The sequence below is a fragment of the Chaetodon auriga genome, chromosome 2 (genome assembly GCF_051107435.1).
Source record: "Chaetodon auriga isolate fChaAug3 chromosome 2, fChaAug3.hap1, whole genome shotgun sequence".
Taxonomy (NCBI): domain Eukaryota; kingdom Metazoa; phylum Chordata; class Actinopteri; order Chaetodontiformes; family Chaetodontidae; genus Chaetodon; species Chaetodon auriga.
The window spans coordinates 8,578,184-8,598,046 of NC_135075.1; the positions used below are offsets into that span (position 1 = coordinate 8,578,184).

The following is a 19,863-nucleotide window of genomic DNA, read 5'->3' on the forward strand; positions in this document are numbered from 1 at the left end:
GTTAACGTCTTGTCATAGAAAATATTGCAAGAGTTTCAGAAAACTAATTTCAACAAATATATGATACAATAACATTGAATTTAACAGTCAGAACAGTTTATCAGAAAATTGTCTGAAACCAGACTACATGAGAAGATGTAATTACCTGTGAACACATCATCATCGGGACTCATGCCAAGGCAGTTCTCTGTAGCTAACCTCTTGGAGGGAAACCATCTGAAAACACCTGGTTCTGAAAACCAGAGGGATTTTTTTATTTTTTTATTTATTTATTTATTTTTAGATGTGGCTAATCTGCTTGAGTTAAGTACAAATCATTCACAATGAAATGTGTTCCAATATTCAACTCACTCTGAGATACACTGCGTGTAATAAAAACGAAAATCAAAGTCAAGCGGTGCCTCTCACTGAGATCTAAACCATCATGTAAGCATTAAAATCAAATCACATTCCACAGTTGCCCTTGTCTTCTGCTGAAATATTTTGCCCCGGACATGACTCTGAGCCTTGGATCAAAAATGCCCATTGCCTTGAATTATCTGAATTTCCGTGAGATTAGAAAATTTCCTGGATTTGTAGTAAAATATGTCAAGAATGGTCATGCGTGGAAGCAGATGTGTGACGTCCCGTGTGACTCTGCCTTGCATAGCTGCTGAGAGGATCTTGAGTCAGTGTCCTCAAGTGTCCTGTCTCCTCCTCACGTTGTGAACTCTTTGTGTAATTACATTATTGTGCAGTGAGAACTAAACGGCCGGCTGCACGGGATGTGGAGGACTACTTTTGTGAGATGTGTAGTTTCTGGGAAATCAAGTCTCATGACTTTGACTTTCCTTTGGGTGATCGCCTTGAAAAATAATGTGGTCACACTGTGAGAGAATCGAAACCTTTAGAATGTTTTTGGATGACCAGGACACAGCAGGAAAGACATTGTTCACCACCAGGAAGCCGAGTAAGGATACACCACTCATAAAAAGTGAAACCAACCAGAAAACACTACAGATGTGACGAGATAAGATCCTGTACTCAGCCTTACTAACAAATTCGTCTCACTCTTTTCCAGCCGTACAATGATTTACTTTTCTATGACTTTAAAGACTTTATTACGTTTATCAAAAACATTTCGCAGTACAAGTAATATTTAACAGTAATATTTCACAAGATACATTTAATGGACCTTTTCTTATGTGCTGCTACATGTGGCATAATATTTCTATGCTCCACATAAATAGCCTAACCTTCATTTCAATCAGCAGGGTACTGAGGCCATTGTCAGCAGTGACTGAAGCTGTCACTTACAAGCTGTTACGGTACCACCATGTGGAGCGCATGGCTTGGCTTGTGCAATCTATTACTGCAGAGAGGAGATCATCTTTCAGACTTTTCTCTCATCTCTTCTGCTTTCTTGTGAAATACTGTTGTTTTACTCATTCAGGCCTGTAAAAATCATTCATTGGAATAATACGAACACAGTATAAGAGTGGAAAAACACTCTTCCAATCTAAGACAACAGAGTTTTAGTTTCTGATCCTAAAAGAAGACGAACAAATATATCTGAAAATCATTAGCCATTGTCAATACCAGAATTACAGCTGTTTCATATACTAATGAAATAAACAAGAGGAGCTCAATGTGAAGTTCACGCTCCAGGTGGTTCAGCCTCTCACTTGTCTTTGGCGCCCTCTGGTGAACATTTTAAACTACAGCAACAAACCTCCCGAGAGAAGGCACAGGGACTGTATTGTTGAATATCTCCCAAGGCTGAACCCAAAGCCCTCATGGATTGCATCCTTTTGAACATCACAGAGTCAAACCAAACACACGCATGAGGCAAATTTTCAGTGGATTTTCAGGAGCAGCCAAGCAGCCACACGGCACTGCACACATGCCTTCAGATGCTTGATAGTCTGCAGGCCCTGCAGAGATGGACTCTTCCTGCATGGGGTAATGAATGACATATAACAAAAAGTCACTCTTATTATCATGGTGTATTCTTGGTGTTTGTCTGTAATCAGATGTTCCTGTCCTATGCTATCTTTTTCCTCTATCATCAACATAAAAGACGAACCATTTCATTGACGTCACACATATATGTATATGTATATAGACTATATATACAGTATATAATCCAACCTGATCTTGAACTGCACTGTCGATTTAGTTTGATTTCTGAAGCATTTAAACACAACAGTTTGAAGTGCTTTACAGGGCACAGAGATACAGAACAAAGAGGAAAGAAAGAGGACAGGAGAAAATCAAAAGGGAATCATAATTTGTTCATGACAATGCAAACAGAGCCGACAAACAAAGCTGCTGACTGCTGAAAGAATCAACAGAGTGAGAAAAAGGAAGGAAACAATACAGGTTTGAGAATGCCCTGTTGCCATAGCACTTACAGTAGTCCTGGATATAAGGACAGACTTGAGCTTCAGGACTGTGACAGTTGATACAAAGACAGACGCCAAAGTGCTACCAGTGAGCCAGTGGAAGGAGGCCTGGATAATATGCTCCTCTTTTCTGAAGCTTCTGAACAAGTTGCACATGGGATACAGAGGTTTGGCAAAATACAAAGAGATGCAAAGTGGGTGGATGTAAAGGCTTGGATAACTTTGTCCAGGTGAGGGACACATGGGAACTGTTGGGAATTTTTTTTTTTTTTTTTTTTCATATCAAATATGGAGCTGGAGCAGGGGAGCACTTAGCCTATACAGCTAAGTATAAAGACTGGAAGTACAGGGAAAACAGCGACCATGATTATCTCCAAAGTTATATAATATATCTTACACCCATGGGTGTAACACACCCTTGGTGGCTGCTTCACACATTACATCTCATTTGTTTAATCCATTGACAAACCGAAATCTTAGTTTTAGGGGGAGAGACTGGGACATTTTCCTCAGTGAGCAACAGTCAGGCGACAGGGTTAATTTGAATTAACATTAATAAATACACAAAGAAATCTGATCTGAAGACATTCAACAAAAAGTGCAAACCAAAATTCCTTTGATTCCAAGATATGACATAGAACTATAACGTGAAATGCAAAGAAATGTGATTTGCATCTGAAATCTCACCAGCACTTTGACTGTTTTGTGGTTTGTGTTTTTTCTTTTTAGTTTTTAGTCAAATCACAGTTTATGATCATTTGTTTGTCTGACAGCAAGGTTTAACCAGTTCAGGGCTCTCGCCTTGTTCTAGAGAACATGAACTAACATATAATTTGTTAAGAGCAATTCAAATGGTTAAACCTTTTAAATCATTTTATCATACATATTTGCCCTCCACTCAGGACTTCTACATCTCCAGAGTCAGGAAGGAGGTCAGAAACATCACTACAGACCCGTCACACCCTGGACACAACCTGTTGCACCTTCTCCCCTCTGGTAGGTGCTACAGAGCACTGAGCACCAGGAACAGTTTCCTCCCACAGACCATCACTCTGGTGACCAGTTTAATCAGTCATGTGGTGCCAGTAACCCTCAAACACCAAAACCTCCTCTTAATTCTATCTACGTTATATTTCTACAGTTTAAATGCCCCCTTTAAACACGTGCATTTCATCCTGCACTGTCACTGTTTGACAGTGAGTAAATCCTGCTCGCTGTACATAATGTATAAATGCATATTGGCTACACAGCCTGCACAATCATGCACTCCATGTATATTCATTCAATATTCATTTCTTTGCACTATTTGTATTGTTTACAACTTTTATTTAGGCCATTTGGTGCTTAGTTCTTACTTATGTTGCTGGTCATCAGTACATTGAGAGCGATGAAGATTTTAATTCCTTATGTGTACGAATACTAATCCAATGAAGCTGATTCAGATTCTGATGTTTAAAACGGGTAAAAGATCTGCACCACATGCAAGGTTGTCATTGTTATGCATATCTAAAAGAAAAAAAGGTTCTCCCATACAGTCTGTCAGCTTTAATTGATATATCCAATTTGATAATCAGTTTCAAGACAGCCAGACAAACAAGTCTGCTGACTAATTTATCTGCTTCTGCTGTGTGTGTTTCTTGCAGTCACCAATTGCCCCCGTCTCTGTGTAAGTGTAACATCTGTGCATAAAGTGCATTATTCATGTCACTGTATAGGACTGGGATTCAAGCCAACTATTGTCGGCAACTGTTTTCTGCATTACTTTATGACTCAAAGTAAGCATTTTGCACATGCTGTAATAGTCAGTTTTGACAACGTAGACACATCATATAAAAACAAAATTTGACTCAGTCAAATTAATTTGATGTATGTCGCACCCACACTGCTAACACAACAATAAATGGAAAGGTAAATGTCTTGCATTTATGCACACTGACACACCGATGGCATAGCATCAGGAGCAACTGACCAAAGACAACTGCAGGGGCCGGGGATCTGACCACAGACCTGCAGACGATCTGTTCTACCTCCTGAACCACAGCTGGCTCTGTGCCACAGCCACTATAACATATTATTTAATCCTTAAGCAGGAGTCAGTTCTTAGCCATCTGGGTAGGCTAAGTAGGCTACCTGGATGTTGATAGATGTTAGTAACATTATACAAAAACACATATAGAACATTATAGGTGGAGGTAAAAATGTGACTAAGTACAGAACCGTGAAGGTCCCCATGGGGCTGAGGATGAAGAGGACAGTGAATGATCTGTTGAATAAATGCGAAGAAAACTTTCTATTCTGCTTGAAAATGTCTGGTATGTTGTTAGGGACAAGGGCCATCTGTGTTAGTTATAAACTGCAGTACGACTTGTGGGCTCACAACAGCTGTTTTTAGCTTCACTGGGGGCCTGAATGAGATGAGATAAATAGTCATTAGATATGTAAGTGAAATGCAACAAATATATTTTTAGGTCTCAGCTGGTGGTATTGTGCATGTCTAAAGCACACGTTGTGCTCAATAATTAGGAAAAGGAAGTATTTTGTGCACTATTCTGCTTTAGATCCTGTGAATAACTCATTATTCTGGGGAGAGAACACACAACGTTGCTTTGAATTGTCCTTTTGTGTGCAAACAACTGGCCTCGTAATGAGGCGCATCCCCACACATCATCCGGCAAAATGAATTTTTATGCTCCACCCAGTTAAGGCGCAGACACATGGGGAGGTTTATCTCAGCGAGTCCTGCACGAAGCCAAACATGAGTGGCAATCAATATTTTTTTACTCCTAACAGTCTGTGCCACACTTTGTAATTTTTGATGTGTGAATGGTGATATGCGCACTTCATTTGAATGATTTTTGCTGATAAACAGAAATGAGGAAGTGTACACCAAAGTAAACTTCACCACTGAAAAAGAAAAAAAAATCACTGAAACAAGTTAATTCTTAACACGTGCTGGAGTTTTATGCTGCTCAGCAGGATGCCCGACTTACAAAAACCCTTTGAAAAGTTGAAAGAACATGTTGATAAAAATAGGTTTCAGACTACTACTGTGTTGTGAAATCCTTTGTGAAGGTACTCAACAGGGTCTCGACTCACACAACTGGAAGAAGATGACGAAACCGTCTGGAAAGAAAGCACCAATATAAGAGCTAAGTTTCAGCATGGAAATAGCTGAATCACAACCCATGCTTCCTGTTTTCAGTGGCCGCGATAGCTGTGCTGCATTTTCAATCCTGGAAAAATCAAGCTTTTAAAGGAAAAACTGAAGTTAGACTTTAGTCATATTATCAATATGTTCCACATGCATTTGTCCACCTGTATGCTTGCATTGGAGTCCTGGATCTTTGCTTTGCTGTACACAAAAAGTCAGAAAATACATATATAAATGTCATTGTAAGAGGTGGTCACTGAAATTAAGTGTAATTAAACTTTCAGGGATGACAATGTAAGGTAAAACAACCGTCTTACAGGAAATAAATCAACCAAAATGACGAGTCAGATCTGGCTCAGCATATACGAACATGAGCGAGCTAAAACGAGACATGGCTCTCTCAAGGTGTATGAGGACGCTGACCCTGCGGAGTAAATTTCACGGTTTGTTTAGCGGTTCAGACCTGCTGTCATTGCCATGAAACAAAAAGCTCAGCAGACACAGAAGCACATGATATTCTTGTTTTTCTCTGCCAAAAGTTTTAGAAAGCGGATCCAGGATACATGACAGAATATGGCAACATCTGTGAGTTGCACAGACTGTGAGAGACTGATCGGACTGACGGAGAGAACTGCACAGCTTGAAAAGAAGATTGAAAGGCTACATCAAAGAGCAGCCTCTATACATGTTGCTTGAAATGGACAGACTTTTTTTTACATCGGAATACCTCAGCTGTGGAGCATCCTGGCACAGATTTGGCTGATACACTGCCTTGGATATGTCCTAACGCCACTGGTTCCGCTGTTGAGGCTCCCAAACCGGCCTCACCTAATAACGCTTCTTACAGGCACAGCACCGGCACCAGACTGGGACCATCACCCCAGCCAGGACTTGGTCTGACGTTGTCCGCCACAAAGGCAAATCCAGCAAGAAATTAAATAAGAGGGCACCAACGCTCACTCCTCCACTTGAACTCTTGCTGCTCAACAGGTGCAAACCACTGTCTCTGACTGACGAAAAGTGTGATATTAACCACGTTGAGGCCAGGGATAGTAATCACACCACGAGCAATAAAGCTGGCTGAAACCCAGGGAGAAATATTATTAACTCCCCATCTGACAGAAATAATGCAGGTAAACCTCCACCTCAAAAGCCAGACACCATTCTGACTAGAGACTCTATAATCAAACATGTAAAAATGGCAAAGACTGAAAATCTCACCATGAATGACACATCTGTCAGAGCTAACAGAGCTGCTGCCAGGCAACCTCTCTACACATCCAAGTGACTGGATCATTATTATTCATGTTGGATCTTTTGACATTTTGCGAAGGAAAACTGCCTCTGACGTCCTGAAAAAAGACTTTTACCAATCAAAACATGTATTCATATCGGGCCCCATTCCCACCTTGGGGAGAGGCATCACATCTTTCTTGCCCTGAACACATGGCTGACATGGCAATGCCTCAATCATGGGATAAGGTTTATTGACAACTTCAGTATCGTTTGGTACTGTAAAAAACCCTTTAGGCCAGATGGAGAACACCCAAACATTACTGGCTGCAGACTGCTCTGCACCAACCTGCGTCAGGCTAAGGGCATGATGTACCACGGTGGCACGGTGGCAACACTGTCGCCTCACAAGACCCCGGGTTCGAATCTCGCTGCGGGCACCGGGTGTGTCCTCCACCATGCCTTGGTGCCTGCTGCTTGAGGAGGGCCTTTCTGTGTGGAGTTTGCATGTTCTCCCTGTGTTCACCTGGGGTATCCTCCGTAAAAAAAATATACCCCCACTAAAAACATGCAAGAAGATCACCACCTGACCAATGGTGACGCCGAAGATGGATCCCCGGGCGCCGGTCTGGCTGCCCACCGCTCCTGGTCTGCCGCGGAGGAGGGACGACCAGGATGGGTTAAAGGCGGAAGTCAAATTTCACCTCGTGTGCCGTGCTCGCCTGTGTGTGACAAATAAAGGGGAATGTCTCCCCCCGATTCTTCTCTTAAGAAACAAGAATACACAGATGAATGCCAAGGTCAGCCTGCACAGGCAGAAAGTCTCACCCGACCCACTGCTTCACATCACACAAGGCATCCAGAGGATGTCTCTGTCCCAGTCAGGGAACCAGCACCCCTCATCCCTCTCTCCACCGCCATGTCTTTCTCCAGGGTCCCAGTCTCAACAACAATGATCCCCCATTCAGGACATAGTGAAAGCTGCCACACTGAAGTTCAGTCACATTGATCAAGGCTTGAGGATAAGGAGGCTTGTCCTCCAAATTATGCTTTTTATCAGATAGTCAGACAAAACAGAAAAGGAGGAGGCTTTGAAGCCACAACAGTTTGTGTGTTATGACATTGACCTAGGTGAATTTACATCATTTGAATATCTTGCTCTTCAGCTGAAAGCACAATTATCATTGCTCATCATTACATCCTATCAACCACCACAATATTTATCTGTGTTTATGCAGGAATTATCAGAGCTGATCACACTTAGTGTAACTAAATATGACGAATCAATCCTGAATGGAGACCGGAATATCCATGTCAACAAAAAGAGGAGCTTGTGAATTTACTGGACAGCTTTGAACTTACACAGTGTGTCAAATCAGTCCTGAATATTTTAAATAGATCTTTGCAAACAGGCATCTTCACTGATGCATTTAAAACAGCTGCTGTGAAACATTATTACAGAAACCCAACCGAGATAGTAATGTACTCACAAACTACAGGCTTTTTAAATCTATCTGAGGTTACGGGTCTCGGTGTCGTCCGAGACTCAGATCTAAGCTTTAAGTCCCACATCAACAAGATGAAGCTACGACCATTTCTAAACCAAAAAGATGCTGAAAAAATGATTCATGCCTTTATTTCAAGCCAACTTGATTACTGCAATGTCGTATTTACAGACCTCCGGAAAAAAGCACTGAGAGACTTCATCTCATTCAAAACTCTGCAGACAGAACCAAGAGGAGAGAGAATATTGGTTAGTTTGAGCTGCTCCTTTGCTTCCTGTGACATTCAGGATTGATTTTCAGGTCATTTTAGTTGTACACGAAGCCCTTAGAGCTACATCACTAACTCCCTTGTTTACTATTTGCCTTCAAGAACACAGCGATCATCTGCTACTGGTCTGCTGGAGGTTTCACTCTATTTTCACCGTTGTTTGGTTTTATGCATTGTCTTTACTCCATTTTCATTTACATTCACTTTTTTTTTTAAAAAATCTGTTTTTATGTCTATTCTGTTATCAGTATCTGTAGAGAGGGAAAGAGAATCTGTTGTGTCTGACGACAGAAAGCAGAGACAGAGAGATACCAGACGAGGAGTCTTTTAGAGCTTCATCAGCATCAACGGACTTCTTATCCTTATTCTGCTCTATTTTTACCCAGATTTAAAAATTTGATTGTGATTGTGATTTGATTGGTTTTATGTATTGTCTTCATTTCACATTAATTTTTACCTGTTTTATGTCCATTCTGTCTTTTTTCTGTAAAGCACCCACTTGTTGCCTGTGATTTCTTTATTGTAAAGCACTTTCAGCTTCAATTCCTGCATGAAAGGTGCAAGACAAATAAAGTTTATGTATTATTATTATTATTGTTATTACTATTATTGTGTCTTACGTTTTCAGTGCAGCCACTCAGGAAAGAGTGAGTGAGGAGCTTATTAGACAGTCACAGAGAATAGAAGAAACACTTATTTAATGGACAGATATGAGAGTGGTATGGATCATCTCATGTATGAATGAAAAGTAAAATTCTCTGTCTGTCTTTCTTTCTGAGGACTGTTCACACTTTTCTCCAATAGCTAGTGGATCCGGTCACCAACAGCGGTGAATGGACAGAGATTACTGCTCCTGTTGCAAAACTACAGAACTGCTCATCCTCCTTCCCTAAACCAATATGTCCAATCAACCACAAAAGTCAAGACATCTTGGACTTGTCATTGTGTCATCGAGCAAGTGAGACATTATTGTGTCACACCAGGAAGTCCTAAAGCATTTTAAAAGGACCTAATTCCTCAAACTGCCGCAGCAAGTGGGGATCCTCAAGTCACTGGCTAACATGAAAATAAAAAGGTAAGAAACCTCCTCTAGACCCTGAAAATTAATTATCATGTGTTCATTTTTGTCCTCATTATCGCAGTCAGAAACATTTCCTATGTCCTCGTATGCCTTTTCACACGTTCAGCTGATATCTGTTTATCAGTGGTTAAGTGTGTTATGCTCCAACTCCTAACATTCCCACATCCTAAAATTGGCTACACATCAGCTGTTCGTCTGAGCTACACATGCATGCGAATCATTTTCAGTGGCCCAGTTAAATGCAGCGTGTATAGAGTTGGCTTGCTCTGGTTTTCACAGAACCCACAGGCCTTTGCTTGGACACAGCAGCGTCATCCTCATTTTATAAACACGGTCGAACTGATTTTGCTGTCAACACACTCATGTATTTAAAGTATGTGACGTATAAGCATTTTTATTTGACTTCGACTTAGATATTGACAATTTTTGTTTAGAATTTGACAACCATAACACAACATACAGTATTTCCTAATACAGATGTGAGGAACAAGCTAACCACAGAACATGACTCATGATGCTATTCAGCTACTCATCTTTTTTTTGCAAGTTGCGCTGAGACGAGAGTGTATCACTTTCTATGAGGATCGTTAATGAACATGATTGAAATAATACAACTATGAACTGTGTTTTTAACATCTTTAGGCTTCCCCTGATGTGTGTGACTGATCTATTGAATGTTAGGTCAAGGTTCTGTCGATAAATCAGTACAGTGCTTATTTTGGCTGCTTCAAGGTTGAAGACAGGTTCAGAAATGTTCTGAGGTCAACCTTAACAGGTGCAAGAAATCATATACTGTGGTAATACTCCACAACAGTGGTTGTCCAACTTCTCCCATGTTCCCCTTCAAAACCTGAAACAACAAAATCATTATCCCTCCCCCTGAAAACTGATCTAACTTTTAAAAATAAACCATTAAAAACAAGACCATGTTAAAGGTCCCCTGTGGAGTTTCTGGTTCCCTCTTTGTATTGTGATATGTGCACATTTATGCACATGTGCAAACAACACAATACACATCTCTGATTTGTTTCACACTAATACGCTGATTGAAACTTGGTGGTGCTAAGAGGCAGTGCACCTGCAAAGGTAGCAAAAAAGAAGACTGCAAGCTAGTGACCACGGCTGTAAACAATGCTCATTTTATTAAAAAGAAAGAAAGAAAGAAAGAAAGAAAGAAAGAAAGAAAGAAAAAAGTGGCATTGTAAATATTTAATAAATAAGGCATTAACTTTATTTAAATAAGAAGATTCAAGTAAGCAAGATAACCTAGCGAGCATCAGAGCATTGTGTGGGAACAGTGCTAATTCAGAGCTAATTCAATTCAGTACAAATTCAGGCTCCATATCTACAAGTAAACTTGAAAACTATACTTTTCAACATGAACAAACTGAAACACTATTAGAATTACAGTTGGAATACTGTGATATTTGATATTGATACATATTGTGTGAAACAATCTCTCTACTGTTTTAGTTGAAATGGCTCACAATAAATTGTTGCAGCATATTCAAAAGCCAATACAATCTATGAAGCTGTCAGTCATCAAAGTCAAATTTACTGGTTTGAGAGTTATTTTCACAAACCCCATTAGCAACTGCTAATGAGAAAGACATGCACTAAATGCTGCCATAAGTCATGCATGTGGAATTTAAGGTTTAAAATTGGGCTTTACTGTCCTCTTAATGGATGATCCATGACCAATGTGGAGAGGTCAGATGGACATGCATGATTGCACTCAAGGTTCTCTTTAAAATGACATTTTTACTGGCCAGCGCCAGCCTAATTTTGAAAAATGAAAATGAATTATTTTCCTATGCAGATTTGATATTTTTGAATCTGAATTTTGAAACTGTAAATTAATGACTGTAATTCTAAAAATATGTGACACTTGATGCAGAGGTGCAGCCTCAGCTGTAAAACATGGTACTATCATTATGGATGTTTATATTTTCCAAGATGACTTTATGCAACAGTACGCACCTAAGTCCCAAATTTGGCTTTATGTCATTAGAGATCTCGTATTATTTATAAGAGCTCTAACAGAAAGGTAGATCTATGAAGAATAACATACATGTCTTTGTATGTGAATGACTTCCCCCAGTAATTAATATATATGTGCATGTATAACAGGTAATTATCCAGTATTTCCATGTTTTGTGTAATAACAATTCTGCATCTTTCATCAAATGTGCAGTTTACTGTTTTGTGCTGACCACTGCTTTGTCCCAAAAGAAAAGGTCACCACAAAGTGAAAAATTGGTTTTCTTCATGCTGAGTTTACTGAGGTCATATAAAAGGGAAAAAATATTTCAAGAAAAAAGGTGGTTTGCAGTTATTTTGAAGAAACAGCAGTGATATGTATAAGCCCAAAGGATCAAAAAGTAAAGTGAGACACAAGGGTCAACACGTTGTTTACTGAAGTGTGTTTAAACAGTCTTTATGAGTGACAGTTACGACTGAATGCATAGCAAGTGCATGAAAACCTTTATTTTTTTCATTTTACCGGGAAAATTATCTACTGGCACAAAATAAGTAAACATGAAGAGCGTGAGTCAAAAGCTAGAGTGGATGGACAAGCACTGAATATTACAGAACGACTGCTACTCAGATCACTGACACCGGTCAATCCCACTTTTCCCTCAGGGACTGGGATTTTAGGATTTACGTGGCACTCCTCCTGAACATGACCTGAAAAAAATCCTTTAAAATAATTCTGTGAATAGTTCAGATAGTAAAAAATAAAAAAAAATAAATGAGAAAACACCATTGTGTTGCTCACCTTGTCCTGAAGCGTTGCTGTTGGTGATGCTGAAGCGATAGCTGCAGACCGGCGCGAGATTTGACATGCCAGCCTAATTAGAGCGATTATCACACAGCTGCACAGGCTGAGAGGATTTGAAGTGGTTTTATCAAAAGGATCATTTTCCCGGGAAGTGCCTCATCCTGACAGCGTGTGCAATGCCAGATCCATTTTGCTCTGGGATGTGCAGACGCTGTCCGCTCAGCTACTCTCCAGATTTGAAAGGGTCAGCTCAGAGTGGACAGGAGGAGAGGGCTCCTCCTGCACAGCGCTCAGTCTTTGCTCAGTGTATTATTGCAATGAGTAAAGCTGTGAAATGATGTGAGTTGTTAGTAACTGCAGCAGGAGCACGAGTCTCACCTAGATGTTATTCTATTGTTGCTGTTTTTGGAGCCTCTTTGTTTGTTTTGTTTCTGTTTTGGAGCTGTGGGTGTGGGACAGTTTTCAGTGTAGGTTGCTGCTGTTTGCAGTTCCATGTGTAAAGTCAGTTCACTTGCTTTCTGATCTTTGTATGTGGCTTGTATTGGGCTTTTGTGTGACCTTGATTGTTGTCTTTTTATGGTTTTTGTTTTGTCTGGACCCCAGGTAAACTAGCTACCACCTTGTGGAAACTAAAGAGGATCTAAATAAAGAGTTAAGATGCACTGTGCTTGCTAAAGGCTACCGATACTGCCTCACACCACACAACAGACTGGAAGTCTGGTGGCACATAATCACACCAGCTTACCCTAAATCATACGCTTACCTGGCAAAGGAGGATAAACCAAATTTAGGTCTAATAATCTTACCAAACAAATTTGGCCTCCAATGGTGGGCTAATTAACGGAATTAATAATTGATGTTAATGCCTCAGTTCAGCCAGGCATTTGAATTCCTTCCTAGTAAAACAGAGGTAATTTGGATTTAGGACAGTCAAAGAGTGGTATAAAGCTGGTCTGATCAATATTTTTATAGGCAACAACGAATCAAATGACTGTTAATGTGTGTCAAAGGGGTTGCATGTACTGATGAATCCACAAAGAATTATCATCTGACTTTGCAATTGCCCTCGGCTCTATGGTCAGTTTGAGCTTTTGCTTGCCTGCCTGACAGCTTCAATGTTTTGGTTAAGTCTCACTATCTACAACAGCATCACACAACAGGCAGCTGCTTTCAGTGGAAAATCTACAAAAACCCACTGTACACTACCTGCCCATGCAGCACCATATGGCAGTGAGCACCTAGCTGGAGCTAGCTGGGGAACAGCCAGAGATTTCCCTCAGGAGTTATAGGAGACCAATTCAGAGCTAAGAGGAGTGTGATATCAAACATGACTCCAGATTAATACAGTGCCCTCCAAAAGTATTGGAACGGCAAGGCCAATGTCTTTGTTTTCGTTGTTCACTAAAGACATTTGGGTTTAAGATCGAGAAATGAATATGAGACAAGAGTTCACAATTTCAGCTTTAATTTGCTGGTATTTACATGTAGATGTATTAAACAACTTAGGATACATCACCATTTGTATTAGACCACAGCATTTTTAGGTGAGCACAAGTAAAGGAGAAAGAAATCTTGAAGTAAATAACATTAATATTTGGTAGCATAACCCTTGCTTGCAATAACTGCCTCAAGCCTGCGACCCATTGACATCACCAAACGGTTGCATTCTTCACTTGTGATGCTATTCCAGGCTTTTACCACAGCTTCTTTCAGTTCTTGTTTGTTTCGGGGGGTTTCTCCCTTCAGTCTCCTCTTTAGGAGGTGAAATGCATGTTCAATTGGGTTAAGGTCAGGTGATTGACTTGGTCAGTCTAAAACTTTCCACTTTTTGCCCCCGATGAAGTCCTTTGTTTTGTTTGCAGTGTGTTTTGGGTCATTGTCCTGCTGCATGATAAACCTCCTCCTGATTAGGTTGGATGCATTTCTCCGTATATTGGTAGACAAAATGTTTCTGTACACTTTAGAATTCATTCTGCTGCTACCATCATTAGTTACGTCATCAATAAATATTAATGAGCCTGTTCCAGAAGCAGCCATGCACGCCCAATCCATGACATTACCTCCTCCATGCTTCACAGATGAGCCTGTATGCTTCAGGTCAAGAGCAGTTCCTTTCTTTCTCCACCCTTTGACAATAAGATTGTGTTCCAGACGTTTTTCAGCTCATCTCTGTTCTTCATTGCAAATTCCAATCTGGCTTTCCAATTCTTACTGCTGATGAGTGGTTTGCATCTTGTGGCGTGGCCTCTATATTTATTCTCATGGAGTCTTCTTCGAACAGTGGATTGGGATAACTTCACCCCTGCACTCTGTAGGTTGTTGGTGATGTCACTTACAGATGTTTTTGGTGTTTTCTTCACAGCTCTCACAATTTTACCCTCTTTAACAAGAAATGGACTCTTTATAGGTTTAAACCAAGGCTAAAAACTAAGACTAGTCATGCAGAGCTATTTAATGTTTGATGAATCAACCTAAAAGGCAACACCTGGGCAACAAGAAACACCTGAGAGTCACATGTTCCAATAGTTTTGCTCACTTGAAAAATGGGTGGGTTCAAACAAAGGGTGGTACGCCCTGAGTTGTTTAACGCATCTAGATGTAAATTCCAGAAAATAAAAGCTGAAATTCTGAACTCTTGTCCCATACTCATCTTTTCACCTTAAACCCAAATGTCTTTAGTGAACAACAAAAACAAAGAAATTGGCCTTGCCCTTCCAATACTTTTGGAGGGGACTGTATTTCTCCGTTACCGTGTTCTCAGCTTGTTCCCGCTGCCTCAAGTTAAAGAGGATCTGTACAATGTTTCTACAACAATGTCTTTTATATTATTAACATATTAAATCAGGCCTGTTCAAATCACTCAAATGTTTGAGACCACACAGTATTGATGTTTAGCACCCCTCTTTCATTGTGCATAACCTAGCTGATACATAAATGCATCTTTCACCCTCATTTAAAGAACAATAACATGTTCTCTGTAAAAGAATCTCTGGCTTCCCTCTCACTCAATCATCATATTGTACTCCACTACAATACCTCAGATTGCTCATTGACTCAGGATGGCTCAGAGAATGCCACTGGCAGCGTTCATACGCGTCAGCGTGTTATTTAGCCTGGTCTGTGTAACTACTCCCTCCTCTCTTTGCCCTTGGGTGGGCTGGGGTCCTCAGTGCTACCTCGGACCTGACTGGCCTGTACAAGCGCCTCGGGAGTTCCCACCCTCTACCGACCATGACGTCACAGGTCCGGCTCCGACAGCAGCCGGTGTCTGCCCATCCCCAGGGTCAAGAGTGCCGGGAGGACCGAGACAGGAGAACCAGGAACCTTCTGCACCACGGCACCCAACGCACCTCCACCACCCATGTCACGCCTCCCCGTGGCCGGCCTGCTGTGAGCCAGTCACCCATGGAAGTTCTCAAGGTAAGCACACTGGTGTACCTGTTTGAGCGGCAGCACTGATATTAGGGATGAAAATGTTCTGCAGGCCTCATGGTGATGGAAACTTGCCTGTGGATCCTTGATTCCACGTATTCCAAACTGGATTATACATTTTCCATTTCTTTAAATCACAAACTCAACATGATTATGGACTTCTGCTTCAGAAATTCTTCAGTCTGTGTCAGCTCCTGAGACACTGTGGTAAGTCCATAAGGGGGATTATCTCTTGACAGAATTCCTGTTTCCAGACATTTGGCATTCAACACATTTAATCCTATTTGCTCCACTACACTGACATGTTTTCATTCATTTCATTCCTGGTATGGACGAATGGACCCAAAAAACACGAGAGTACGAAGATGAGAAAAGGTTTTTTCGGGGAGAAAGAGTTTAAAAACTCTTAAATATCAACATCAGATCATTTCTACGATGTGTCTTGACTACATAGAACACTGATGTTTAAGATCAGGACCGTGTGTCAGTTTTCACCCCTTCAGGAGTTTTTAAATTTGTCAAAAGCATAGAGAGAAAATTCCAACTGTCAGACACGTCAAATGTAGTTGTCTGCTTTGGGTCTACAGATTTTCTGTGCCTACAAGTGAAGAAAATCTCTATTATTTCTGCTAATTATCACAGATATGCATGTGGTATCATTAAGTCCGATACATTCTGCAAGATAGGTGTGACGTTTCTGCCACTGGGTGATGGAGATGTTCTTTTAAGGTCATGAATGATATCAGCTGTCGACTTGTGTGAAATAGGTTTGACACATCGGTGTGTTTATCGATAGATTCACATAATTCTTTTGCACTGTAGCACTCAGCATGAAAATCAAATCCTGCCACAGTGTCACTTAGCATGTGTTACTATTTTCACATGGTTTCGTGTCTAAACACAAAAATTCTTCACTACTGTGCTTTTCCTTGTTAATACTATATCAGTGCTGATGTTTTGGTAGGAATAGAGAGATGTTGTTTTCTCTTCTGTTGGTTCTTCTAAAAGAGTTTCTCTTCACATCTCTTCACAGTTTCCATTGTGAAGAGTCTAGACAATGATCTGAGTCTTCTGGGCAAATGCTCATTGGCAATTTGAACCTAACCTGTCTGTGGATTATCAAAGCCATGCAGGCAAGGCAAAATTAGCTTAGAAGTACCAGGCAGAGCTGCTAGACCATGAAAGTGAAAACATAAAGCTCAGATGAGGTTGTCCAAAAGGGGAGGGGGACCCTTAATTAGCCAGGTTACCTCTGACCCCTGTGAGAATGAAGTGAAAAAGGAGCTCAGGGATCAAGACAAAAGGCTGGCAGAGTTTGATCACACACTCAGCTCACAAGTCTGCAACAAATGCTGGAATCTTGAGCTCATTTACAGCAAAATAATATACATTAATCAGACATCTGCCTCAACAGTAAAAGCTTGCAAGGAAATGGGTTTAACCTAAAGCCAGTTCCAGTTCTAAGCAGAATGAAAATGAAGAAAGCTAAAAGAATAATAGATTGTCTTTGTAATAATGTGTCTTTAAAATGGTTAATCTCTCTCTCTCTCTCTCTCTCTCTCTCTCTCTCTCTCTCTCTCTCTCTCTCGATATATATATATACACTCACACACACATACACACATACATACATATATACATATATATCTATATACATATATACATGTGTGTATATATATATGTATCTCTCTCTCTCTCTCTCTCTCTCTCTCTCTCTCTCTCTCTCTCTCTCTATATATATATATATATATATATATATATATATATATATATATATATATATATGTGCTTTATCATGAGTTTCACTTCCTTCTTTAGCTGTCTGGCCAGCAGCTTTACTACCTAAACAGTAAAGTTCTTATACTGAGTGATGTAGCATCTTTCAGCCAATGTCTTTGGCTTTATTACCCACAGCTTTACTGACAGTTCCCTCTCATCGCTCTTGTAGTGAGCTTTTCAACTGCAGCAGACAGCTGTTTTCACTGAGAGAGCTCTAACAACACACTGTACACTACCTGTTCAGCACCAAACAGCAGACAGACACAGTTAGTGCCCAGCTGGTGACCATAGTGCAGCATTTAGCAGCTAAAGGAACACATACTTCCCTGAGGAGATGAAGATCAGTGCTACAAGAGAGTGAATATTGGATTTAGTAATCTGCAAACAGAGGTTACAGATTAGAAATTTGACACTAATTATGGACAAATGGTCATATTCATGAATATATACACTAATTCATTTTACTCAAATCATTTCCTGCTATTTCTTGTGTAACTGTGTGAACTTGGTTTTGCTTGTGTTAACTCAAATTAAATACCACTACAGCACTGACCTGCATCACTGAAAGATGAAAAAGATTAAGCTAATATTTACTATTTACGAACAAACACATTGTCTCATGCAGGACTACATCAATTCATTTTCTGACCTGTTTTGCTCATCTAACTGGAACTAACCTATGACAATGAAGGCAACATGAAAAGCTTTGTCTACCCATGTAATTTAGCCAAATGGAACAACTCTCTCTGCAAGACCATCAACGTCTGGTACGCAGCAGCAGCGCAGACATAAATCCATTAGACGTGATCTGTAATGTGACTTGTTGTTGTCAGATTGTAGTGGCTGTAGTTGTTGTTCATCACAGGAAAGTTTGTTTGTACACATATGTGGAGCCAAACAAAATGATCCATTTTCAGCTGTCCAGTGTGGATGTCTGTTTTATCAGTCAGTTCAAGCTGCACATCCAATGCTGCCTTCTCACTGTCAAATGAAAGAGGAGAGGACAAGAGCTCCAGTTCTCGATCAAATCCTCCCAACCTCGAACGTCGGTTGAACTCAGTGTCAAGGTCTGTGAGAGTAGTGGTGTATCTGTCGGTGTGGCAGGGTGGCACATCCAGGGTAGGCAGCTTTGGGAGGTGTGTGAAGGACTTGTTGGTCATTTGCCTGAGAAACAGGGTCAGCCGGGCTTTGAATGTTCACACATGAATACAGCTCATCCACGAACACCGTCTTCCCCTGCAACTTCAGACTGAGGTTGATTACATCCACCCTGAATGCAAAGTCACACACTTGCAGCTCCGCAAGCTCATCAAGCTTTACTGACAGTCATCGTAAATGTCCCTATCTCTCCTCTCATCTCCCACACTCAGTGAAACTCCTGTCCCTCGCTCAGCCAGACAACATTTGAGTTCACGACTTTGTGTTCTGTCTTACGTTCCTCCAGTAGCTGGATGAAATGGCCATGTTAAGCCCTCTGGTCAGATAAAGGTCTCGAGTTTCACCACCATTTTAGTAAGATGATCACGTTACTTAACTGGTGCTGCGTCCCTCGCGGAAGCCTGATGTTCCTCTCTGTGAGGTTCGCAAATCCATCAATGATCACATTCAGTTTATTCCATGGCAGGTGCAGTTCCTTCAAACATCCTGACACCCTCTCGTAGAGGTCCAGTCCTTTTCTTATCCCCATAATTGATTCCATTGCAAGACATTATCCCACTGTTTCAATACTGTCATTTAATCCCTCACATGGAGATAAGAGCTGGGTGGTATTGTTGATATCCATGCTCCCATCCAGGACAATGGAAAAATATGTTAAGCCAATGACAATTCATTAGAAAGCTCTCGGCATCAGAGCGTCCACTCTCAGATTCACAGTCAACATTCATCCTAACTCATGATTCTGTTATCGCAACTGCAACTCACTATCTTGTCACTTGAGGTGAGCAAGAGTCAATTCGAGGCTTTCAGTCCAGTCTGAATAAAGACAGCGCCCTCTCTTGGAATCGAGTTGAATAGCAGTACAGACGCATTCTACTCATTTGCCTCGAGATTTGTTAACAGGATACTGCTTCTTGTTGAGTTACTGGGGATCTTTGGGGATCGTTGTGCTTTTGGAGCTTAACTTACATGATTGGTGATGTTAATCCGTAATTAGTCATCTATTTTACTACCACGTTAGCCACATCAGCATTATATGGTTATATGTCCGTGTTGATGTTGATGCAGCGTTCCAGTATGTGGTGTGCGC

At 40.7% G+C, this 19,863-nt stretch overlaps 1 protein-coding gene across 1 annotated transcript in view; it reads left to right on the forward strand.

Annotated features, from left to right (window-relative positions):
• The first annotated feature begins 5,871 nt into the window (after nucleotides 1–5,871).
• Nucleotides 5,872–19,863, forward strand: part of mitfa (melanocyte inducing transcription factor a) — a 32,423-nt gene continuing 18,431 nt past the window's right edge. Inside the window, exons 1-2 of the mRNA XM_076740946.1 lie at nucleotides 5,872–5,966; nucleotides 15,575–15,824. Coding sequence (XP_076597061.1) covers nucleotides 5,872–5,966; nucleotides 15,575–15,824 — 345 coding nt within the window. The remainder of the gene's footprint in view (nucleotides 5,967–15,574; nucleotides 15,825–19,863) is intronic.